General features: G+C 34.1%; 1 protein-coding gene across 4 annotated transcripts in view; it reads left to right on the forward strand.

Moving 5' to 3' along the window:
• The first annotated feature begins 118 nt into the window (after positions 1-118).
• DYNC1I2 (dynein cytoplasmic 1 intermediate chain 2) overlaps positions 119-27,574 on the forward strand; it is a 56,529-nt gene continuing 29,073 nt past the window's right edge. Inside the window, exons 1-6 of one of the 4 annotated variants that reach the window (XM_047722156.1) lie at positions 119-505; positions 1,524-1,640; positions 3,981-4,098; positions 13,356-13,446; positions 20,007-20,066; positions 22,167-22,282. In XM_047722156.1, the coding sequence (XP_047578112.1) occupies positions 1,533-1,640; positions 3,981-4,098; positions 13,356-13,446; positions 20,007-20,066; positions 22,167-22,282 (493 nt within the window). In that variant the 5' untranslated portion in view covers positions 119-505; positions 1,524-1,532. The remainder of the gene's footprint in view (positions 506-1,523; positions 1,641-3,980; positions 4,099-13,355; positions 13,447-20,006; positions 20,067-22,166; positions 22,283-27,574) is intronic. The other 3 variants (XM_047722155.1, XM_047722158.1, XM_047722157.1) reach the window with 3 other exon arrangements.

Below are 27,574 nucleotides of genomic sequence, written 5' to 3' on the forward strand. Positions count from 1 at the left end.
ACACGTCCCGGCATGCTTTGCGACTACCAGCGACCATAACTCCCAGAATGCATTGCTCGTGGCACGCAGGATTCCCTTGTAGCTGGGAATTGTAGTTCTCTCCGATCGTCTGCATCGGTATAGGCGAGGGTGTGTGGTTGCTTACCTAGCCGGAGGACATCAGGCGTATTCTTCCAGTTCTTGGAAAAGTGGAAACACTTCGAGACACTAGACTGAGTGGGTTCATTGTCTTATCTCTCGGTTTCTACTTTGCAGAGGTAACTTACGGAGAGGCTGAAATTCACGCAGCAGGGCTCCACCCTTTCTTTCTGGGAGCGACCTAGTTCTGGTGAAGCTGTTTGTCCCTAAGCTCTCGCCGTAGTAGCCGCCGCCCATCCCTCTTTGTGTGCTTCGGGAAGCCGCGGAGCTAGTGGCTGCGACTATTGGGAGTTGGGAGTGAAGGAGAGAGACGTTATCCGGACGTTGCAGGCGGGCGGACTCTTTCTCCCATCGCGCCAGCTGACAGGTGAGTTGACTGTGCTAGACAACGCTTTTCGGCCCTATGTGTCTCATGTCTGGGCTCAAAGGGCGGTTTGGCAGTTCCTGCTGACAGCGCTGCCCGGCCCGGCTCTCGGAGAGGCGGGGAGAGCCAGGTGCGGTGACTCAGGAAGGCCTGGGGAGACGAGACCATTGGTTTCCCTTCTTGACTCACCGGAGGATGGCCTGCGGAGCTTCGAGGCTTGCCGGCGCCCAGTGGCCCCCTCCTAGACGCACTATCCTGGACCGCGCCCTCTTGGTGGTGACCTCAGGGGAAAAGTGACTCCTTTCCACCTTGCCCGCATTTTATAAACAAAAGTCATTCGTACACGGCGTTAACAGCGCCTTCCCTTGGCGTGTACGTTGCAAAGTGCCCGAACGTGGAGGCTGTAGCACGAAATGACAGAGGCTTTCTCTTCCTTGTAGTTTTGAGAAAGTGAACTTGTCAGTCACGGAGCTTCCGGCCTGGGAGGATGAGCTGGTCAGACTTTGCTGTTGGGCTTTGACTAAAAGTATACTTACTTTGAATATATTTGATAGTTAATCATGGTAAATTTTGTGTTTTGCTTGTCCTGAATATTATTACTGTTACACGTCATTTACGGGAATTTTGTCTGACCGCATATTTTTTAAATCAAAATTTTAGGGATGAATGCAAAACTGGTAATAGATTTGCTCTCTGTCGTATAACCTAAGAGCTCCTTAATGCCAACCCAAGTCCTCTGTTTTAAGAGTCTGAGACATTGCGTTAAATCTGGGCATGTGAAGAGCTTACTTGGTGCTAGCTACTTTGTTCAATTCTGAATATTTATGTACATTTCTTTATAATGTTTTTTAAGACTTAGTAATATATATGCTTCCATATTTAAAAAGTAGAGTTTATATGTTGTCTTTTGATGGCAGTGAACTACATGGCCTCTTGAGACAATTTTCTTCTTGAAGATGTATTTTTTAAAAGAGCGCTACTTTTACTAATAATGATTGTAAATGATTGTATGTTTTTTAAGGTCACAAACATGTCGGACAAAAGTGAATTAAAGGCAGAATTGGAACGAAAGAAGCAGAGGTTGGCCCAAATCAGAGAGGAAAAGAAGAGAAAAGAAGAAGAAAGGAAGAAAAAAGAAGTATGTTTTATTTTTTTAAGTAAACAATGTAAAATAATTGGATTAATATCAAATACTTACACCTTTATGTAATACTTTCAGAATAGTTAAAAATCCAGCAGTTGTGACTGCAAATATGGCACTGTAGGTGAATTTTACTTTAAAGAAGCCAGGTATGTGAAAATGACAAAATTAATAAAATATGATTTTTTTACTGAATAAAAATATTTTGTATAGATTGATGCATTTTGAGGATTTGGTTTATAAAACTCAATCTACATATTTCTCTTCTAGGTGTATGTTTATTATATAAATTAAGGGACATCTGCCTTGTAAGAGCTCATAAAACATGGCATTTATATCATAACTTAGTTTGGAATTTGAATTTCCTTATCTGAATGCTTTGCTAGTCTGCACTGCTAACAATCTGTCAGAATAAATAATAGAAAAGAGAAATATATAATAGGTTATTTAATTGATTAGGGAATTTGTTATCTCTTTCATTATGAAACATTTTCCATGAAATATTTTTGCCAAGCAGTAGGTCTGATATTACCTTAAGGATAGACCAGATAGGAATGTCGTCTGATTTTTCACATCACCATTTTATCATGTATGGCAAATATACATTGACCCTGAGCTGGAGATATTTTACTTGTTGCTGTATGGATATGTACATTTTTCCCAACTATTTGGACAGATTTGCAAACTTTTACCACAGGTATGTTTTAAATTAATATGTTTAAATGATCAGCATAAGATAATTTGTCCCAAGTGTGACATTAATACCAGGGTTTCTATTTGATTGCCAATAACCAAGATTTCTAGAAATCTCTTAAGGGAAAAGAAAAATCAGAAAAATTAAAAGTACAATTAATATGCATGTAGCATTTTTATGATGCTGTAAAGGCCTTTGAAGAATTTTCTAATTTATTCTGAACCTTTCTGTGATATATTATTGTAAGAAAGTTGGAGGTTTAAGTTAGCTCTTTGATTAAAAGTTAACTGATAGAACCATGTCCGATAGAGCCATTCCACAGTAGTGTCTATAACCTTAAACCCTTCAGTGCTGAGAGCATGTTTGATTTTTGTTTTCTAAGATGGCCATAATTGGCATAAATAGTCTAGGGATATCTACTATATGATCTATAGATGATTTAAAAGTTATAAAACATTACAAGAGATAATTTAATAGTATTAAACAGTGAGTCTACTAATACATTGCTATAATTACAGGTAAAGTGTCAACTTGATAATATAGCCTGTTTGGCTATTGTGAAGTCCACTGATGACTTTTTTAAGTTAAAGTGGTATCATAGAATATTATGATTGACAGAATTCACTGTGGATAATTGTATGAGTAATAGTTGTCTAGACAAAATAGGCATCTGAGGTGTATATAGAAAACTTTCCCTCGGAAGGCTTAAATTTCATTTGAGATGTTTTGGATGATCTGAGGTTATTGAGGCTTATCTAGTTTACCTGGAAGATTTCTGCTAAAACTATAAGTGACTAAAATAAAAGCTGGCAATAATTTTGATAACAAATGTTTTGTATTATGCAAAAGTTAATTTTAACTTTACCAAATTCAACCATGTTTTCATTGTCATAAAAATAAGACCTATAGGGGCACCTGGGTGGCTCAGTGGGTTAAGCCACTGCCTTCGGCTCAGGTCATGATCTCAGAGTCCTGGGATCGAGCCCCGTATCGGGCTCTCTGCTCAGCAGGGAGCCTGCTTCCTCCTCTCTCTCTGCCTGCCTCTCTGCCTGCTTGTGATCTCTGTCTGTCAAATAAATAAATAAAATTTAAAAAAAAAAATAAGACCTATAATTTAAAAAACAGAAATAAAAACCTTTTTCCAGGTGAATTTTTGACAAACATCATCTACATAAAATTGCATAAATACAATGAAGACTTCATACAGAAGTTTGAGGTATTCATACTTGATTTTCAACCAATCACATTGTCCATTTACTTAAAATTTGTTACCTGTTAAGTAATTTTTTTTTATAGTGTTGTGGCATTTATATCTAAGCTTTTGTGCCACTGGGGGAGGTTTCCACAATTCCTAACTGTGAATAGCAACTTCATACTGTAGATAAATAGAAGTTGGCTGGATTTTTTAATTTACCTATTAGGTAAAAACTTTTGTGGGAACTCCTTGATTACATATCCTTTGGAAATTACTTACTAGAACTCTACTGGGAATGGTTTTCATGTAATGAGTGTAATGTGCATTCAAAACCAAGTCACCTCCCCAAGAGTAAACAGTGTTCATTCATTATTTAAAATATACCTTTTTTTGCAAGCAGAAATGTTACATAGCCTATGTAAATTTAAATTTTCAACTTTAAAAATAGACTGATCAGAAGAAGGAAGCAGTTGCTCCTGTGCAAGAAGAATCAGATCTTGAAAAAAAAAGAAGAGAAGCTGAAGCATTGCTTCAAAGCATGGGGCTAACTCCAGAATCCCCCATTGGTAAGGATAAGAATATATCCATTTATAAGAGCCAAGAATAGATGTTATTCAGCTCAGATATATCTGAGATGAATACAATTGACTTTAATAGATTTTGCATATTTTTCTCATTTGTGTCTCTTAAAAATAATCTTACACTTTATTCAGAATTATCTTTTTTCACATGTGCCAATACATGGTTATTTTGTTTGTTTACGAGAGCTGCAAGATTAAGTGTACTTATTAACATACACTGAACAACCATTTGACTTCTCTTATTAAATCAGTAATTTAGTTCAACATTTGTTGAACAAGTTTCTATGCCATACTGTATTTGGCTTAAAGATGACTCCTGATCTTAACTCTATTTTTTTCTGTAGGTTAAACAGAGGTATAATGAATCAAAATTCTAAAAGTATGTTAGCGTTCAGAGATATAGGAGGGGAAGGAAAAGGTAGCCTTCTGTGCTCATTGCTAATAAGGGAAATAATATTGGTAGCCGTTCATGCAGCAGTTTGACTTGTTTTTTCTTGGGCCATTCATTTTGATGAGAGTACTAAACCAAAACGCTGACATAGTAGAGGTACCGAAGACAATCTAGTTACAGGTCAGAAAGCATTAAACACTTACTTAAAATAATTCTAACCTGGATGCTGTTACGTGGTATTTTAGTTTGACATGCTCTTTGTCATTTAGGGTTAGTTTGTCGGCAGCTAATTCCATCTAGTTCAGGGAATAAATATCAGAAATAACAACTGCTGTTTGCCTTCGTGAACTACAACATAACTGTTTCTAGAACTGATATTTCTAAAAGGTTTCAAGATGAAAAAGCTGGGTACTCTCATGGTCTGCTTCTTGTTACTTCTTTCAACTCATTTGCCTTTTCCGTAATGATAGCATTTGAAGGTTGAAATATATGTATATGTCTTTATTTAATAAGTTTACATTCATATTGCAATTTTAAAAGTAAATGAATGAGAACAGTATTGTTAATAAAGTAGTAACTAAACCAAGTTTCTCTTTAGTTGTATAGTCTTTGATCATTTTTTCTGTAGCTGGCTTTGTTTTCCTCCTGTGGGATATTTTTTTCCCTTTTCTATTTTTAGTATTTCAGTTTTACTGAATTCACTTGCTCATATCTCTCAGTTCATGACCCTCCTCCATTATCAAGTCTTGAAAGACTGTTCTTCAGAGAGGTGTGTGTGTGTGTGTGTGTGTTTCCCTTATTCCCCATCTCCAGTTCCATCCCCCTTCCCAGTCTTGCTTAAGTACCCATTTTTGCATTTTTAACATATGTACTTTTAATCTGTCCTACCTATGTTTACATACTTCAGGGTTTCATATATATATGTGTGCATGTATGTTTTATACACATAAACACATTGTGTTATGTATCGTTCTGTTTGTATCTTTTTGTTAAGCAGCATTTGAGACCTACCAATGTTGCTAAATACAGATCTAGTTACTTATTTTTGACTGATGCATGGTATTCCATTATATACCATATTTTACTTATCTGTTCCCCAAGTGATAGGCACTTAGATTGCTTCCATCTCTTTGCTATCACAGTAAACACTGCAAAGAACACATACTTTACTTTTGAGAACTGTGGAAGAGTTTCTCTGGGATGTATGCCTAAGAATTGACTTGTTGTGTTATTGTGTATAAGCTTACTTTACATTTATTAGAGACAACATACCACTCTAAAGAATGACTACAGGTTTACCCGCCCAGTGCCAGGGAATGAGAAAGTAACTATTTTACCATATCCACATCATCACCTGATGTTCTCTGACTTTCCAATTTTTGCCAACTTGAATGGGTATAAAGTAGTATACCAAAATGTTTTAATATAAATTTATCTGTTTATAGTGAGGTTAACCATTTCTCAAGTATCTATTATTTTCTCTTCTATGAGTTGCATATTCATATACTTAGCCCATTTATTATTAGAGTTATTTATCTTGCTGCAGGAGTTCCTTGTATATTTTAGGGGAGGTCTTCTTTGTTGTAGTATTTAAAAAAAAAAACTTCCCAGTCTATTACCTGTTAACTCTGTTTATAGTATCTTTCATTGAACCTGATTCTTCATTTTAATGTGTTCAAATCCTTCATTTTGATTTTAGTTAGAACTGCCAATTATAACCCTTTTTTGTGCTTTTGGTCTTTTTTTTTTTTCTTTTTTTTTTTTTTCTAATTTAAGAAATCCTTTCTTTGAAGACACAATATATATTTTCCTATATTATTTCTGTTAGGCTTTATAATTTCAGCCTTTACCTTTAGATGTTTGGATTATATTTTTGAATATAGTATGAGGTAGGTATCTAATCTAGTTCTTCTCTATATAGTTAGCTAATTTCCTCAGTTCCATTTATTAGATAATCTTTCTTTTTCCTTACTGATACTGATACCAACTTTGTCATACAGTCACTTCCCATATATTCATGACATCTCTGGGCTCTGTATTTTCACTGTTCATCTACTTGGTTTGATTCTACACTATTAACCCACAGTTTCAGTTACTATGACTTAAGTGTTCTGTGTAATTTTCTTGTATTGCCCGTATTCATTGGCCATCGTGGTTATGATTTTAAAATAAATTGAACAGCTTTACCTTATGATATTTTGTAGAATAGCTTTTAAAGGGTAGATGTTACCTGTTCCTTTAAAACTTGGTAGAATTCAACTGTAAAACTGTCTGGGATTACAACTTTTTTTTTCAGGAGGTAGTTGAGGCAGAGGTTATTCACCATTTTAAGTCCCTTTTAAGGTTGTAGTCTATTCAAGTTTTCTATTTATTTCTGTATTGTTTGATTTTTTAAAAAAGCAATATTTATTATCTCTCATAGTTTCTGCCTATCAGGAATTTGGTAGTGGCTTAGCTGAGTGGTTGTGGCTCAGGGTATCTTATGGCATTGAAGTCAAGATGTCAGTCAGAGCTGCAGGCATCTGAAGGCTTGCCTGCTGCTAGGATATGCTTTTAAGGTGCCTCACTCATATAGCTGGCATGTTGGTGTTGGCTGTTGTTGGTGAAAGACCCGAGTTCCTGTCCACATGGGCCACTCCACAGAACTGCAGGAGTATCCTTGCAGAATGTCAGGTTCTCCAAAGTGAGCAACCCAAAGATAAAGAAAGCCAGGAAAAAGCTGTTATTTTTATGACTTACTCTTAGAAATGATCAGTTCCACTACATTCTTCTGTCGACTGGAATTCACAAAGAATTTGGACTTTCTTTAAAACTGCTAGAATATTTGCAACAGATTCATAGGTCTCTCACATTTTGACATGATCGTATGCTTTTTTTCCTTTTTAATGTACTAATTTGATGATTTATAATGATAGCATTCTAATGTAAAAGTATGCTTACATTCTGGAATAAACAACTTAGTCATGAGATGATTTTTTTGCCTTTTTTTTTTTTTTTTGGTAAAGATTTTATTTATTCGACACAGAAAGAGAGACAGCAAGAGAGGGAATACAAGTAGGGAGAATGGGAGAGGGAGAAGCTGGTCTCCCGACGAGCAGGGAGCCTAATGCGGGGCTCAGTCTCAGGACTCTGGGATCATGAACTGAGCTGAAGGCAGATGCTTAGTGACTGAGCCACCCAGGTGCCCTGAGATTATTTTTTTCTTATGCATTGCTGAATGCATTTGCAAATATTTTATTTAGGAGTTCTGCATATACACTCAGAATCGTGCCTGTAATTTTTTTCCTTTTATTATATCTTGTCTGGCCATTATAATAGATATAATGGTTATATCTATAATGGTTATAGTAGCCATAGGTTATGTGGTTATCACCTTCTTCTATTCTCTGACAGATTCCTAAAGATCTTTCCAGTATTTATTTAAAATTAGGCTTGAAGAATACAGGATACAGATGAAGGCAGTGTCTACCAAACTTTTTTGACAGTAGCCCAAAATAAAAAGTACATCTTATATCATGACTTAGGATGGATACTTGTTTCTCTTTTCACTACAGAATGTATTTAGTCAATATTTTTAAATTATAGAGGTGTAAAAATACTGCCAGAATATTCAAGAGGATTTATTAAAAATGTCAATCTCTTTTCCTAAAATAGACTTTTTTTTTAATTCTGAAAAGAATTTTTTAAAAAAGCTATAGTTAATAAAATCTCTTTTAGCTTCTCATCATTGGTAGTTTCTTATTTATTTGGTGAGTTGACTGCTTTTTGTCAGAGATCCTTGAAAGCAGAGAATATAACATTTTTATCCCTGGTGTCCAGCACAGAATAGACACTTAAATGTTTGTTGGATTATTATTAGGTCATGTTTCTTTCTTCTTGTAAGGCCAAATAAAAGCCATCTGCTTTAAAAGCAAAAACAAAATCTGATTGTTTAAATTTCAGAAAAAAGCATAATGGAAATTGAAATATGACCATTTCATAAAAGAAACATGGCTTTTTTTTTTTTTTTAAACTAAATTTAAGTGGCCAGTCTTAAGAAAGTTAATTTTAGGTACAACTTTCAAGACATGTTATATTCAATATGGAGTTACTAAGCATTGATGATTGAAAAAAATAAAGTGAATCTCTTTCGTATGTGTAACTACTGTCTTAAACATCTTGTAAAGAGATGAAAACATACACTGCCAAGTATTCTATAGCCTGAGTCTGTATCAGTAGGCCACAGAACATTGATTTGTATGATAGTTTATTTTCAGGATTTTCTTTTACTAGGAAAAAACAAAAGAACTTTGCTAGTCATAAACAAGAATTGCATCATTTATTTCCCTCGCACCCCTTGTAACTTTTGAATACCTTAAATCTCATTTTTTCCACTGTGTTGAGAAATATTTGACATATGTCACTATGTAAGTTTAAGTTACGTTGTATGATGGTTTGATTTACATATATCATAAAATAATTACCACAGTAGGTTTAGTTAACATTCATCGTCTCTTACAGATATACTAAGCAGAAAAAAAATTTCTTCTGGTGGCAACTTTTAGAATCGATTCTTTTTTTTTTTTTTAAGATTTTATTTATTTATTTGACAGACAGAGATCACAAGTAGGCAGAGAGGCAGACAGATAGAGAGAGAGGGGGAAGCAGGCTCCCCGCAGAGCACAGAGCCCGATGTGGGGCTCGATCCCAGGACACTGGGACCATGACCTGAGCCGAAGGCAGAGGCTTTAACCCACTGAGCCACCCAGGTGCCCCTAGAATCTATTCTTTTAATAATTTTCTTACATATCATATAACAGTGTTAACTAGAGTCATCATGTTGCATAGTATATACTTAGTACTTATTTATCTGATTCTTAGATGGAATGAGTGCTTTCTATGTACCAACTCATTTCTTCAAGTTTAGCCTAATTTTAACAAATGGTTCATTATAGTATTTTAATACCACAGGATTTTATTTTTATTAATTTCTTTTAAAAATTTATCTGATGCTCTGAATTACATTGAAGAGAATAAAGGAAGCAAGTAAATAAATAATAAATAAAGGAAACAAAACATTTAGAGATTAGTGGAGGATATTTAATCTCCATTATCAGGAGAAAAGGCCATAAGAAGGGAGAAATTAATATTTAGGAGAGTTAAGGTTTAAAGCAAATACCTTTAAGGATGAAAAGAGGGAGTTACGAAAAAGTTAAATGTTACTATTCCAGGCTAAGAGTATCCACAAGGGGCTATTATTGTAGTGCGGGCTATGTTTGAGTATTAAGTATCCTAGATTAGCTAGAGGAGGCCTTACAACTTTGGGGTTATCTCAGAAGGTCACTCCTTCCATTTTACTGTCTCATACCAGCTCATACTCCCTACACTCACTTTCCTTGGCTGTTCACCTTTCCTAGGTTCTCCTTCCTGGCAAAAGCCCCTTCTTGCCAGAGGCTTTCTTCTACTCAAAAAATAATTGGGCTGTGTGTCATCCTTCATCTCTGAGACTTTGCATAGTTCCGAGTGGCCACCTCAAACTGAATCCTAACCATAAATCTAGGTGCATTCCTAGGTGCTTTCTGGTTTAAAAATATCTAGGTGTTTCTTTGCAGGCCAAAAGGCAGCAACGTATGATTTTATATCCTTGGAAGACCAAGATCTAAACTGGTAGGAAAGGCCTTCTTGATTGGGTTTTTGTTCTAGATAATTAAGGAGTCACAGTCTTTCAATATTATTTACATGATCAGTGAATGCTTTGGTGTAGATTTGTCTTTCAGTTTACTCCATATTTCTCCTCTGGTTCTCAAAGAAGGAAATAAGTATCTTTGCTCTAAACTTCTAATAAGCTTAAAATTGTTCAAATACGCACATAAGTTAATGTTAAATCTTTTATTTTGTTCTCTTTAAAGCTTTGTTTTAGGCCAAATATATATATATACACACACACACACACACACACACACACACACACACACACACACATATATAACATATAATGAGTATACATGTTATGTATATATGTGTATATATACATATATGACTGGAATAAAAGTAATGTGACGTAATTGCTGTTCTTATTAAGCAGATTATATCTCATTTACTTGTTAAAAGCTAATTAGTAATGGCTTTTGTTATTTTCAAAGCTGGTTGGACTCAAACCATCTTTACAAATGAATTCTAAAATTGAGTCTTTTTTGAGATTTGAGGGGCTATGATTTCAGAGGTTTTTTTAAACCTCCCTGAATTCATGCTGTTTGTTCTTAGGGATTGTTTGTTGAATCTGAGAGTATGGTGGCATTGCCTTACTGTGCAATTACTGTAATCTTTGATTTTTCTAGACTAATTAGGTTGAAATATGGTAGTGACCAAACAACACTACCATTCCATTTTTTTCTGTTAATATTACTCCTTTTTCAATAATGGTAATTTTCTTTTTCTAGGTTTGTCTCTTCTGTAGTATATGTTATTTATTATTGCAAGATGAAGTGGGTGAGCCAGATAATAACTTTGAGTCTTTAATGAGTTCTTCCATAAACTGGCTTGAAAACTATCTTTTGTGAGAAATGATACAGTTCTGGGATGGAGGTTTTTATTGAATTACAGATATGATGCCATGGTGATTAATTTTGCTTCTGGCTGATAAACTATGATAATTTGGTAGCATCACTCCTGTAATTTATTTTTTATCTTGGTAACTTTTATTTTTTTATTGGCTAGGTTCATATATTTATGTACATATAATTACTGTTTAACCTATTTCCATAAAGAATTTGAGGTAACATTTTTTTTTATATTGTAGTTTTAACCAAGTAAGATACTATTTATTCCTTTATCAGTTAGGACTTAGACTAGGGAAAGCCTCACATTGAGAAACAGACAAAAAGATGAGGAATGTAGCCTAAATGAAGTTAAGAGACATTAATTTTCTTTTCTTTTCTTTTCTTTTTTTTAAAGATTTTATTTATTTGTCAGAGAGAGAGGGAGAGAGAGCGAGCACAGGCAGACAGAATGGCAGGCAGAGGCAGAGGGAGAAGCAGGCTCCCGCTGGCAAGGAGCCCGATGCGGGACTCGATCCCAGGACGCTGGGACCATGACCTGAGCCGAAGGCAGCTGCTTAACCAACTGAGCCACCCAGGCGTCCCATAATTTTCTTTTATTTTAGATGCAGATCATATTTAGCTACTTTGAGTTGTATACACAGCACCTAGCACAATGCCATCCACCTGTGAACTATGTGAAGGTGATCTGATTTTATCATTGTTTCTGAGAGATGTAGTCACAATATTAGAAACATTCAATTATGTTTTTATAGTCTTTGGAATTTAATCAAGACTTAATCACTGTATCTCAGGAAGCATTCTATTTATGATTTTCTTTCCTCTGATCTTACTAATGGTTACCAATAGAATTTGCCATTGGAAAAATAAGGATGATTAGTTTTGTGCCTGTGTTTAAGATGTAATTCAACATAGGGACACCTGGCTAGCTCCGTCAGTAGAGCATGTGACTCTAAATCTCAGGGTTGAGAGTTCATGCCTCAGGCTGGATGTCGAGTTTACATTACCAAAAAAAAAAAAAAAAGGCAAAAGATGTAATTTATCATACTGTACTTGTACACTTTGTTAGATTAGCAAACCCACCTTTTTTTATTGTATCATGTATAAACATTTAAATATAATTTTAAGGGTTCAGTGTGTGTGACTATCCCCCAAACATACATTTTTAATTAAAGATGTAGTTCTTTAGATTAGTTCCTTTATAATTAGGAACTTACCTTCTTTTAGATAGACTATTAAAAGAAGGGCTTGCAGCTCAACATAAAATGTGTTAGTCACTTAATATTATATACTGAAAAATTATTTTAAAAAGATACTTGGGATTGGGGACATTTATGGTAAAATTTAACCAGAAGATGGCAGTGATGATCCTCCTATACTTCCTGCAATGGTAATCAAAATGTTTTACAAATGTAATAGCATGAAATGTGCACGTTTAACTGTTGATATATAATGTTAAGAGTGCTGATTTAGGGGAAAGCATTTGCTGTTTGTTTTATATACTATGAAAAATGTGTATTTTTCTATAAGAAGGGATTAAGAATATTTTGGGTGTCTGTATCTTTGTCTGTACACTTCAGTTTTTTCTGAATACTGGGGTAAGGAAGTTACCATAAGTCTTGCCTTATTTAAGTTGCATGTGTCACTTTATGTTATGCATCATATCTAGAAGGCATGCTGTTTTATGGCCTGTTTGCATTTTTTACCCAAATTGTTGGAAACTAATGGACATTTTAAAGGAGCCATTCCTTTAGCTGTGGTCATTTTCCCTAAATTGGCCCCTTTTCTTGGTAAAGGAAAAATGAAATCATTTAAGGCATTAATTTCTGAAATAAAAATTGTTGGACAAAAATTAACATTTTTAAATCTCAGAAAACTAAGGGTAAATGACTTTTGAAGAATATTTCAGAGTTTTCATTTTGATAACAATTATCAGTAGTATTTATAATGTGGTGATCTTAAAAGTGAAAAGTTAGAAAGGGGGGAAGGAATGCACTCCTTTGAAAATTAGTGCCCACATTTGGTGTTGGCTGGGACGAAGATGCATCCTTTCATAATCTTGCTTTTTTTATATATATATATAAAACCCAAATGCATTTTGCCAGAGAAATTGCATGAGTTGTCAGCATGCATTGTTAACTTTATCTTTCTCCTGTTCTTTCTACTGTTCATTTTCATTCATGTATTTTTGTTTTTTGGTTTGCCATTTTTTTCTCTTTTGTTAATTACTTCATGTTAAATTACTTTTGAAACGTCATAAGCTGAGCAACCTCTCCGTGTAGTAACAACGGATACCTGTCTATTTCACTATTTAGTCCCTCCTCCTATGTCTCCATCCTCCAAATCTGTGAGCACACCAAGTGAAGCTGGAAGCCAAGACTCTGGAGATGGCGCAGTGGGATCTAGGTACAGTAAATTTCTTTTAATAGCTTAATGATAGAATGCATTTAAAACATACTGTTGATGCTTTAGAGGAACTCTAAATAGCTATGTTAAAACTAACATTTTGAAATCTAAGTGGCATAGACACTTATTTTAAATTAGGGAAGGAAATTTTTTTAATAGTATTTTAGCTGTCCCTCTTGATTAATTTAGGCTGAATAGTTAACTGATTTTACACTAATTATTTTTATTAAAATAGAGATGTTAATTGATTTAGTTTTTTTATGTCTAAGCATACGTCATAGGCTATTGTGTGAATGTTTTGTATGTATAATATAAACAGTATAAATAGTGTATGATAGTATAAAATAGTATAAATATTATGGTATGACTAGTATAAAAATAATGTAAAATAGTTTATAAATAATGTGAAACCTCTGTTGTGCTTAGTTGTCCATTCAGTAATTGAAAATCTAAACAGTTTGGTTAAACACTTCAATTGTGTTCTATTGAGTCACTAGTTCTAATCAAGATAGAAAATAATACTGCATAAAATTATCAAATAGAGTTAACTGTTAAGGAAACAGGAGTGTTTACTGTCATGAGGACATTATGCTAAATGAAATAAGTCAGAGAAAGACAAATACTGAATTATGTCACTTAGGTGTGAAGTGTAAAAAAACAAAACAAAACCAAAGAAATCCAAGCTCATAGATACAGAGAACAGATTGGTGGTTGCCAGAGGTAAGGGATAAGGAATGGTCAAAATGGTTGAAGAGTTTCAAAAGGTACAAACTTCCAGTTATAAAATAAATAAGTCATGAGGACGTAATGTGCAGCATGGTGATTATAGTTAATAATAATAGTTAATAATACTAATAATAATACTATAGTTAATAATACTATAGTTAATAATAATAATATAGTATTATTAGATCTTAAAAGTTCTTCATTGGGGAGGGTATGTGCTAGGTGAGTGCTGTGAAGTGTATAAATCTGGTGATTCACAGACCTGTACCCCTGGAGCTAATAATACATTATATGTTTATAAAAAAATTTAAAAAATATTAAAAAAAAAGTTCTTATCACAAGAAAAAATACTTTTGTAACTATGTATGCTGACACATGTTAACTAGAATTGTGGTGATCATTTCACAATTTATACAAATATCGAATCATTCTTTTGTATAGCTGAAAGTAATATAGTATTGTATGTCATTTATACCTCACTTTAAAAAAAACGTTTTCTGTCAACTTTTCCCATCCTCACGTCTTCCTTATAAAACCGTATTTCAGGGGCGCCTGGGTGGCTCAGTGGGTTAAAGCCTCTGCCTTGGGCTCAGGTCATGATCCCAGGGTCCTGGGATCCAGCCCCACATCCAGCTCTCTGCTCAGCAGGGAGCCTGCTTCCTCCTCTCTCTGTCTGCCTCTCTGCCTACTTGTGATCTCTGTCTGTCAAATAAATAAAATCTTTAAAAAAACAACAACAACCATATTTCATATTTGTTTTAGGATCCTGCACACATGTTGGGACTTGCTTTCCAAAAGTTCAGTAAGATTTCAGCTTCTCTCCAAACATTGTACTGGGGAAAGTACTTTTACTTATTCCTCTTTGTCACACACACACACACAGCAAGGCTTTTAAAAACACTGTCATACTTTCTGACTCCTCATGTCAGCTGAAATGAGATTAAACATAGTAAAAATCTTTTTTTTTTTTTAAAGATTTTTATTTATTTGACAGAGATCACAAGCAGGCAGAGAGAAAGGAAGGGGAAAGCAGGCTCCCTGCTGAGCAGAGAGCCCGATGCAGGTCTAGATCCCAGGTCCCTAAGATCATAACCTGAGCTGAAGGCAGAGGCTTTACCCCACTACAGTTATATAGTGGGTTATATAGGCACCCCTATAGTTAAAATCTTTATTCAGAATCCTTATTTTAGGCAGGAAGTTAAATGTCCTCCTCAGAAGAATCTCTTAACATTCATCTTAATAAGAAATAAACTTGAGAAGTTTTATCTTCTTTGTGCCTGAGTTCCTCTGATTGAAGTTATAATGAGTAACTAAAAGGCAAGAAAAAAGAAGTAAGAGAGCTAGATAATAAATTCAGTATTTTAATCAATTCTGGTTCAAATCAGGTTATCATTAACAATTAGAAGACAAAAAAGGTCTCACCAGTTTGGATTTGAGATGTGTTTTCCAAAACTGTTTTGTAAATAGAACCAAAATTGGAAATCTCAATTTTACTGTCATTGGAAATAAATAATATATCCATCATTTAAAAAAAAAAAAATTGAAACTTTTTTTTTTTTAGAAATAATAGTACCTTATAAAATAGTATATATTATATGTTAAAGGCTGAATTTATTTAGTCTAAACTCATTTTTAAGACTAAATTTGTTTTGGGGGCACCTGGGTGGCTCAGTGGGTTAAAGCCTCTGCCTTCAGCTCAGGTCATGATCCCAGAGTCCTGGGATCAAGCCCTGCATCAGGCTCTCTGCTCAGCAGGGAGCCTGCTTCCCCCTCTCTTTCTCTGCCTGCATCTCTGCCTACTTGTGATCTCTGTCAAATAAATAAATAAAATCTTAAAAAAAAAGACTAAATTTGTTTCATACCTCATATTTTCATGTTTTTGTACAAATATGTTAGTATTCCTTTGCTAATAAGCAAGTGATATTTTCAAGAGAAGCCTTTTTCCCCCTTCTACAGCTTTACTGTAGTACAAATATTTACCCAGATAATTTTATGTTCATTAAATTTACTTGTATTATAAATTATTTTTATGTAGATATTATACTGTGTTCATTTTGAACTCTGTGTTCTTGATTTTGAAGAGTAGAAAGATTATTTTAAATGTCACATTAGTAAGTTTGCTTTCAAAACTATGTAACATCTACTAGATTTTGTCCTTTTTTTTTAAGGTTGATTTATTTATTTGAGAGGGAGAGAGGGAGTGCAGGCAGGGGGAGGGTCAGAGGGAGAGAAACTGAAGCAGACTCCCCACTGAGTATGGAGCCCCAACATGAAGCTTGATCCCGTGACCCCTGAGGTCATGACCTAAGCCAAAACCAGTAGTTGGATGTCCAACCAACTCAGCCATCCAGGCATTTCCTGGTTTTTGAAATTAATGTGAATTAGAACATGTCCTTCTGAGTTTCATTGGGAAACAGTTTATTGGAGACCCATTGGAATATTGTGAATTGGTACAGGGAGTAAATACTGTTAAGAAAAATATTTATTTGTATATAGAACACATATTCCATCACATTGTCAAGTTAATGTTCAATATTATATAGGTTACCACAGAAAATAAAATATTCATGGTCTTTGCCTTCATGGAACTTACATGATAGTGATTACATCATTAATTTAAAGATATTACTCACTGTACTGAAAAGTTCTAAGCATAGTGTGCTAACTTGTGTTTGAGTATAAATTTTTAATGATAAGTTATGAAACAAAAATACAGGTATTTAAATACCTTTAGGGGTTTGTTCTTATTAGAGAATGAATATAAAATTTAGTTTCTTCTCAGTTTAACAGGAGAGCAAAAAAAATTCCTCTTTTTGAATGAGATGACCTGGTAATCTTACTACATACATTGTCTCCTTTGAGACCATAGATTAATTTTCAAGAGGGCTGCATATGTTCTTTTTTATGTATTATATGTATACATACAAGAGTAAAAACTATGAATTCTACTACATCATCTCCAGATTCCATAGTAGAGAGAGAATTAATCTTGTTGATTAATTGGTGCTATTGGCAGTGAAATAATAGCATTTCTAAATATATGGCCCTTGAAAAGAATCTTAAGATCTGAGAATGAAACAGAATGAATTTGAATTGAGCAGGCATGTTGGTAATGAAAGAATAAAGAGATTAAGAAGAGGTATCACAGAGAAATACATGAAGATGTGTGAGGTGTATGAACCCACACAATGAACTCTGTTAACTGGAAGACAGTCCAAGATTAGTACACTCTCAAGGGGTAGGAAAAGATATATTAGACATTACCAAGACATACCCGAATCACTATTTCCAAATGCCAGAAATTTCTGGCCTGGTTATAGTTTATGAATAATTATAAAAGGCCATGAAAAGTGATATCTCCCTAATTCTGCAGATTTGGAGTTGAATTCGTTAAGTTTCTAGTTCTCTTAGTCACTTCTGTTATCTCTAGAATGTAGCTGACAGTTACTCAATTGGGTAATCCATGTTTCTTGTTTCTTTTCCCATTCTTTTTTTTTTTTAAGATTTTATTTATTTATTTGACAGAGATCCCAGTAGACAGAGGCAGGCAGAGAGAGAGAGAGAGGGAAGCAGGCTCCCTGCTGAGCAGAGAGCCCGATGCGGGACTCGATCCCAGGACCCTGGGATCATGACCTGAGCCGAAGGCAGTGGCTTAACCCACTGAGCCACCCAGGCACCCTCTTTTCCCATTCTTAATCAGTTTACCTTTCAGGCTTTCGATTATATTGGAATTTTACTTTATATGTCTACTGATGCCTGTAATAAACATAATTCTGTATGTTGTGCAATGTATTTTCAGTACTGGGTATATTTTTAAGTAAAGTTTTGCTTAATTTTAGACTTAAATGACATCCTCAACAAGGAGCTGTAGGTAACTGGTAACAACTACACCTGTCATATTCCTTGGAGCGCACCTAATAGAACCCCTTCTGATTTAACAAAGTCTAAGTTTGTTGCTGTTCATTGCTTAGTACAAAGTAGATCTTCATAGTGACCTTTTCTTTGCATATACATAATCCTGTTTAAACCCCCAAATCTTTATTTACATTTTAATTTTTAATTTTTTTTATTTTTTAAAGATTTTATTTATTTATTTGACAGACAGAGATCACAAGTAGGCAGAGAGGCAGGCAGAGAGAGAGGAGGAAGCAGGCTCCCTGCTGAGAAGAGAGCCCAGTGTGGGGCTTGATACCAGGAACCTGGGATCATGACCTGAGCCAAAGGCAGAGGCTTTAATCAACTGAGCCACTCTGGCACCCCGTCTTTACATTTAAAAAAAATATATTTTATTTATTTATTTGGCAGAGATAGACATAGCGAGAGAGGAACACAAGCAGGGGGAGTGGGAGAGGGAGAAGCAGGCTCCCCACTGAGCAGGGAGCCCGATGCGGGACTCGATCCCAGGACCCTGGGATCATGACTTGAGCCGAAGGCAGATGCTTAACTGACTGAGCCACCCAGGTGCCCCCCGTCCTTACATTTTTAATATGAAGAATTTCTCTAATTCAATTCATCTGGGTGTTTTTGTTGATAAACTGTTTATACAGGTAACATATAGAAGTTATTTGTTGCATTTATATATTTTTTTATTAGCTAACATATAGAAGTTATTTGTTGTAATTTATTTTTTATTTGTTGTATTTAAATATTGTAGCTGTTTCAGTTGCTTGTTAAAACTTATATGCATGGGGCGCCTGGGTGGCTCAGTGGGTTGAGCCGCTGCCTTCGGCTCAGGTCATGATCCCAGGTCCTGGGTTCGAGCCCCACATCGGGCTTTCTGCTCAGCGGGGAGCCTGCTTCCTCCTCTCTCTCTGCCTGCCTCTCTGCCTACTTGTGATTTCTCTCTGTCAAATAAATAAATAAAATCTTAAAAAAAAAAAAAACTTATATGCATGAGTATATATATAGCCAAAAATGATAGTATTACATATATTGTGCTTAACTTTTTAATAGGGACTATGAATATCATACAGTATTGTACATAATTATCTTATATACTGCTAACTTGTAAGAATGCCCATGTGATAATGTACCTTTTGTTCTAGTAGTATAAGATTTGGCTTAGGTGGAAAAGATCCCATGTAAGTCATTTACCCAGTAGGCGAGGCTAAAACACAACCAAATATTTATTTAGAATTGATACTTTCTAGAAGTTTAGTTAATTTAGGTAAGTCCTTTGAACATAAAATATTTGTCCTGGGAAAATTTTTTTTTCCCTAGAGACAGAAATCTTTAGTTGTTTTCTAAAGCAGATGACATGTAAGCTCAAGGCTGTGCTTAACCCATAAATTGCGCAGGGGTCACATTTTGGAAACTTTAGCTTTTTTGTATCCCAGTGGAATAGTCTTTGGTTTTCTTACCAAAAGGCTTACGTGTTGATTCATTTCCTTTAGCAATATGACAATTTTCTGCACACATTTAATGCTTTGGGCAATATTATAATATGTTAACTAAGATGTTTTTACTAATGCTTTTTTAATTAAGAAAATTAAAATTTTAACTTTTTATAGCCTAGCTTGTTATCCAAAAATAATATTTGTGTTATTGGATGCTTTGGCTGTTCTTGTCCATTATAAGGCAATATTAGTTTCCTGTAACCTGAAAATACTGTCTTTTAACTATTCTGGGTTATATGTTTGCATCTTTAACCAACTTATGCTTATGGTGTGCAGTAGAACATTGAGTGATAACCTGGTATTTATTTCATACTAACCAGAACATGTGGTGTTTAATTGTGAACAGTATTTTAGCTTTACCTATTCATAGAATGTATTTGCTTGACTAACTTATGGCCTTTTTTGCTAACGCTTCATGGTTGTCCTACAACCATTTAGGACGCTGCATTGGGATACAGATCCATCAGTTCTTCAGCTTCACTCAGATTCCGATTTGGGGTATTTTGAATAGATTTTTTACCTTCCCTCTTCTATAATTAATTTGATTCTTTGCAAAACTCCTAATTTTATTTAAATTTCTAATGTACATTATACAGTTAGGAAAAGAGTTAATATTTTACTGTGACACCTCATTTATCCTCTGTCATTAGTGAAAGAAATATTTTATGTATCTGATTTTCTAGGTACCATAACTCTACCATTTAAGTGTCCAGAGTCCTTTGATTATTTCTATATCTTTGATGTGAATTTTTCTAACCTGGATTATAAACTTCCCAGACTTTTTCTGATATGTATTCTACATATAATTGAACCTTTTCTGGGTTACCTGATATAAGTATTAATTTGTTTTCCTGTATTAAAATTTCCTCATGATTTCTAAGATGTTAAGAGGAACAGAGCTATTGGTCTTCTACACTATGGCCCCAGATTGCTATTGATTTATTCTTTAATTCATTTATTCACTCATTTATTTATTATAATCCCAATGCAAATTATGTTTGGTGCTGCCATTGTGCCATACTCAGATAGTAATTTGATAATTTGCACCTTCTAAAACACATGATCATACCTTTTGGAATTATGTCTAAAGTAAGAGTAAATAAGCCTTGAATTAGGGCATGTAAGAAAAGTATATGAGCTTCTTGTACATTAACTGGAAGCTTCTCTGTTGGCTGCCCTGAGACTCCCCCCAACCTTGGTTGCTTCTTTATTCTCAGGAAAATGGATAAGTGAGGTATTACCTCCCTACCCTTCTACTCCTAAATCTTAAGTATTTTGTTTGTTCTAATGTGATTTTTATCTAATTAGACTATACACAGCCAAGTTGGTAACTTGTTCTAATGTTGTTCTTGGCTTAGCCGTTTTTTTCCAGATACATGAATGATTTACTTTTCAAGTAGTTTACATTTTAAAATTCAGAATACAATGTTTTGTATTTCAAATTTTATTCTTAGAATATGAGATTACTTCAAATCTACTTAGGTTTTCCCATTTAATTCTTTGATTATATGCTTTTTTTCCCTTTAAAGCTAAGATATTCCTAAAGTGGAAAACACATTAAAAAATTTATTGTAGCCCACATTTAGGATCTTAAAGAAAACTAACCCATTTAATGTACTAATTTTATTATAAGAAAGTGGTTATTATTACATATATGTATATATTTCAGATACTCTGATTGACATTCTGAAATTACATCAATACTTAATATCCTTTTAGACAGTTGTATAATTGAGAACTTCTTGGGGAGCTTGTAAGCATACTGTATTATTTGATTTAGTATTTAGACATCTAATAAATCAAGAAAAGATCCTCGATATATCTAATAAAAGATATCTTTCATTTGATCTATATTCCTCAGCTACAGTTCTTTTCTTCTATTTGTCAAAAAAGAATGTATTCCCTCTTTAAGACAGAAGTGACTTTAACAGTTTTCTTGTATTCAAAGTATCTGTTACTTTAATGCAGGAGTAGAATATCTGCATTATAGTTTGTCTGTATATGAATCAAGGACAGTATTGACCATGCAGAGATTAGAGATTTAAAAGTTTAAATATTTCATTTTGAAATCAAAATTGACTGTATGATTCTCAATTTCTGCAAAATATAGGTGGAAAGAAGGTCTTCAGCAGAAACTATTTTTCATTCTTAAAGCTTAAGTCTCCTAATGGTGAAGAAACTAACTAAACGTGGTCTGAGATCCATATATCTGCCTCTTCAAAAAAGTTGAATCATATCCCTTTTAAGAACATTTCTCATAACCAACCATATTTAGTAGTCACTCCGAAATTCCTATCCTCCTACTGTATTATTACCCACACATTTGCTCTAAGAAACTAAATTATTTGCCTTTTTAAAGTGAAAAACAAACATCTTGAATGATTCAGAAATACCTTTGTTTTTTGCTACCTTCTAAGTTCTTTTGTTAAAATAAAGCCAATTTGTTGTTCATCTGATATTTCTTGAATAAAACAGGGATTTAAATTACAATGTTGGATACACAATGTTTAATTCTTAATTTTCCAAAATAACATGGTTTGATGTAGTTTAAATGTTTCATTTGTTGTATTTAAAAACATTTGTCTTCACTTTATTTAGACGAGGACCTATTAAACTTGGAATGGCTAAAATTACACAAGTTGACTTTCCTCCTCGAGAAATCGTCACGTATACAAAGGAAACTCAGACTCCAGTTATGGCTCAACCCAAAGAAGGTGAGTGAATATTCTTAATTTGGTGATCATTAAATTCCCATATTGAATAAATAGATTGTTTTTTCTCTTCCTCTTTTTTTTTTTTTTGGTGTAATTTCTTAGGGAAACATTTAAAACTAATACTTTTAGGTATTGATGTTTTTGTTTCTTAGAGCTTTAAACCTTTTTCTTTTAGAAGTTAAAGTATAAACTATGGTTTTTAATTTTGTTAACATAAACTTGAGTTTTTCCCCGACGATTCACAGACCTGTACCCCTGGGGCTAATAATACATTATATATTTATTAAAAAAACAAAACAAAACTTAAGTTTTTAGTCTTCACTTTTTCATTGATATATGATGCTTTAGAATCAAGAAAGCTTAGGAATGTTCTATTTCTCTGTCACTGAGGGGAATCCTTTAAAAGAGTGTATCACACAGTAAATGAAACAATGTAAATTATTTTTTGTAGAGCATATGATATTCTGGTATGCTGTCATTGTTATCTATATTAATGAACAAATCTAGACCTAATTCTTAAACTTTTGGTTTTATGATCTAAGGGCTCTTATAATGTTGATTTCATATGCAGACTTTAATCTGTGTGTAATAGATGTATATGCAAGCATTATATTGAATTTTGCATCTTTTGATTCTTTTTTTTATTTTAAAGATTTATTTATTTACTTTAGAGAGAGAGAGAGAGAGGGAGCAGGAGCAGAGGGCAGGGGAGAGAGAAGATCCTCAAGCAGTTTCCCCATTGAGCGCAGAGCCTGATGCAAGGCTCTATTCCAGGACCTTGATATCATAACCTGAGCTGAGTTGGCCACTTAACAGACTGGGCCACTCAGGCACCCCAGGAGTCTTTTGATTCTTAAACCAGAAGGAGTTAACATTTTTATACTGGGAACTAATTTTTAAAATCTCATCAGATAGTTAATAATTCAAACATTAAGTTAATATGATAGTTCTTATTTTTTCCAGTTAGACTAATCAATTTATGTCACACATAAAAGGGATTTATATAATATCCCTAGTACAGGTCCACAGTTTCTTACCTGAAACCTTTGAAGCCACATATGTATTTGAATTCAGAATTTGTCAGAATATAGTAAAGTTACTAGTAAAATATATGTACTGTATGTAAACATTCTAGCAGCATCTTGGGCATTAATATTTTGACAGTAGAAAATATGAATATTCAAACCAAGTAAAATAAATAATGATTATAAATAGCTTTACCTCTGGTCATATCAGGGTTTACCACCAAATGAGTTATGGATTTTTAGAATTGTTGATATTTTGGATTGTGGTCCAAGAATAAATTTTCTTTTTAGCAGTCTGTGCATAAGGAACATTTTTTTCTCTTTGACTAGGAAAAGTTATTCCTGTTTTAATTGTGGAATATCAAACATTTAAAACCTTGTTTATCAGATATTTAATTTATTTTTAAAATTTCAGTTTCATTACCATGTTTCTCCATTAAGGAGAATCAAAAATAATATTCACTTCAGAAAGCCCAGAAAATACAGGTAAACAAAATGGAGAAAAAAAAATCTTTGGAGCACCTGGGTGGTTCAGTTGGTTCAGCATCCAACTCTTGATTTTGGCTTAAGTCATGAACTCAGGGTTGTGTAATCAAGCCCCGTGTCCCAGCATGGAGTCTGGTTAAGATTCTCATTCCCTCTCTCTCTGTCCCTCCGCCACCCCCCCTTGAAAAAAAGTTATTGTGGGGCACCTGGGTGGCTCAGTGGGTTAAAGCCTCTGCCTCTGGCTCAGGTCATGATCTCAGGGTCCTGAGATCGAGCCCCGCCTAGAGCTCTCTGCTCAGTGGGGAGCCTGCTCCCCCCCCCCCCCGCCTGCCTCTCTGCCTATTTGTGATCTCTCTCTTTGTAAAACAAATAAATAAAATCTTTAAAAAAAAAAAAAAAGGTCTTGAAACCTTTATTACCAAAGAAAATCTTTAAATTTACATGCTTATATATACCAAAAGAAATTAGGATTATACCTATTTATAATCTATGTACTTTTTAACAACTCTCCTTTCCCTGCCCAGTAAGGATGGAAGTGAAATAACTACCTTAAACTTTTCTGTTCACTTTCATCTTGTTCCCCAAAAAGGGTTGACATTGTCGTACATACTATTACACTTCAAAAAGTTTGAGGAAATCAGGGTAATATTTTTATCCAGGTCTTTTTTTTTTTTTTTTTTTTTTTACTTGATCATGTGAATGTTCATGTCTGTGGATACATTTTTTTCATTCCTACTGCTCCATTGATTGGTAAAATAGCTTTCACAGGAGAAAAATCCTCATCTTTCTAGAAAAAAAGCCACTGATGGTAATCCTGAGACTTAACCACCTTAAAAGAAAAAAGGAAAGGTAAAGTGTTGAACTAACAGTATGGAGAATACGAATACTGCAAGATTCCATAATTTCTGGAAAATAATATTTTATTAATTAGTATATTCAAGTATTTTAATGTCTGTCTTTCTGAAGCTATGTTATTATATATGTTAACTCAAACAAGCGAGCAGAATAGCCCAAATGAGGGCACAGTGACTCATTTAAAAAGTATATTAGGCTGGTTTTCTTCATCTAATAATTTGGAGATTTATTTTTAGTTATTCCATCATACTTATGAAATGCATTTTGGATTGTTTGAAATGTAAAGCATTCTGAAGCTATTTTGGGTAATGCTTATCATATATTCAGCTTAAGTGAAGAATTCCTTTTTTTTCAATAATTTTTTCCTAATTATTAGAGTATCATATCATGGAGAATATAGAAAATACAGAGAATGAAACTAGGCCACTGTCTTCTATCATGTACAAAATAAATTCAAAATGGATGAAAGATTTCCATGTAAGACCTGAAACCATAAGCCTCCTGGAAGAAAACATAAGCAGTAAGCTCTTTGACATCGGTCTTAACTGTACATAGTTTTTTAGATCAGTTTCCTCAGACTTTGGCACCAAAGACTAAAATAAATAGATGGGATTACATTAAACTAAAAAGATTTTGTGAAACCATCAACCAAACTAAAAGACAACCTGTTGAATGGGAGAAGAATTTGGCAAATCATATACCTGAGAAGGGGTTAATACCCAAAATATATAAAGAACTTAGACAATATAAAAAAAAAAAATTAAAAAATGGTCAGAGGGGGCGCCTGGGTGGCTCTGCCTTCGGCTCAGGTCATGATCCCAGGGTCCTGGGATCGAGCCCCACATCGGGCTGTCTGCTCCACAGGGAGTCTGCTTACTCTTCTCTCTCTCTCTGCCTACTTGTGATCTCGGTCTGTCAAATAAATAAATAAAATCTTTAAAAAAAAAAATAAATAAAAATAAAAAATGGTCAGAGGACTTGAATATACATCTTTCCAAAAAAACCCTACAGATGGTCAATAGATACATGAAGAGATGCTCAACGTCATTAGTCATCAGGGAAATGTAAATCAAAACTAAAGATACTACTTCATACCTGTCAGATTGGGTGGTATCAAAAAGACAAAAAATAACAAGAGTTGGTGATGATGTAGGGAAAAGGGAACCCTTGTACACTGTTGGTGGGCATGTAAATTGGTACAGATACCCTAGAGAAGAGTATGGAGGTTCCTCAAAAAATTAATGGTAGAATCACCATACAATCTAGCAATTCCACTAGGTATTTATCTGAAGAAAACAAAGACACGAATTTGAAGATGTATATGCACCCCTCTCTTCAATGCAGCATTCTTTCCAATAGTCAAAGATACGGAAGCAGCCTGAGTGTCCATCAATAGATGAATGGGTAAAGGAGATGGAATATTACTCAGCCATAAAAAGAATGAAATATTGCCACGTGTGACAACATGGATGGATCTAGAGGGTATTATGCTAAGTGAAATATGTCAGACAGAGAAAGACAAATACTGCGTTTTCACCTAAAAAAAAAACTAAAAAAACCAAACAGAACAGAAACAAGATTCATAGATACAGTAAACAAACTGTTGGTTGTTACCAGAGCGGGGCAGACATTGGGGGTGGGTGAAATAGATGAAGGGGATTAAGAGGTACAGACTTCCAGTTATAAAATAAATTAGTCATGGGGTTATAATGTACAGCATAGGGAATATATTCAATAATATAATAACTTTATATGGTGACAAATGATAGCTAGACATATTGTTAGGTTCATTTTGTTGTGTTTAAAAATACCAAATTGCTATGATGTATACCTGAAACTAACAGGATATTTGTGACAGTTATACTTCAATTAAAAAATGCAGAAAGGATATAAAGAGGAAATGTCATGATTCCATTGTGTAATAACCACTGTTAATATTTTGTTTCCAGTTTTCTAGGATGTATTTTTTTCTAAAATTCTGTCTGTATATATACACACACATAAATATATATATATATACACATTTGATTTTATCCAGTTTGAAATTTGCATTTTTAATTGCTTATTTTGAGATGTGTGTAAATTTTTAAATGTTAACATGTAACTTATTCCCATTGAACTAATTTGAGTGTAGAGCTGTATAAGACTGGCATTTTTAAAAAATTCTTTTTCCGGGGCACCTGGGTGGCTGAGTTGTTAAGCGTCTCTCTTCTACTCAGGTCGTGATCCAGGGTCCTGGGATCGAGCCCGGCATTGGGCTCCCTGCTTGGTGGAAAGCCTACTTCTCCCTCTCTCCCTCCCCCTGCTTGTGTTCCCCCTCTTGCTTTATCTCTCTCTGTCGAATAAATTTAAAAAATTTTTTTTAATTCTTTTTCCTGTTTTTATTTTGTAAATAATTAAAAATTTGAAAGATCATTACTTGTTAGATAAGCTGATGATCCAGAAGCACAAGATAAACTGTATTCTTTTCAGTTTTAAATTATTTGGGGCAAGGCTTTTAGCATCACCAAACTTTTTCTTTGTTGGATTTTCTGTGAATATAGAGACTGTTTCTTCTTCATTGCTATAATGCCTGGTTGAATAGTGCCTGTCATGTGGTAAGAACATAGTTTTTGGTGAAGGAATTAATTCAGGAGTATGATTTTGCCTACTTGCATTATTTATTTTCATGCATTTACTCTGGAAATAACTACTAGGAAATAGGTTATTTTCAAGTGTTAATGCTATAGTATAATTATTGATGAGTTTGGGTAAAAAAGTATGATTAGTCTCAGTTCTTGCTTTTAATATGACTATATCATATTCTAGTCTTTGTTTGCTCTTAGATCCATAAATGAAACTATTATAGATTCTCCTTAAAGCCTTCTTGAGTTCCATGGTGACAAACTGTGTAGATACAGATGTGTTGTTATTTTGTGTTCTAGGT

This window comes from Lutra lutra, chromosome 3 (assembly GCF_902655055.1).
Source record: "Lutra lutra chromosome 3, mLutLut1.2, whole genome shotgun sequence".
NCBI classification, from domain to species: Eukaryota; Metazoa; Chordata; class Mammalia; order Carnivora; family Mustelidae; genus Lutra; species Lutra lutra.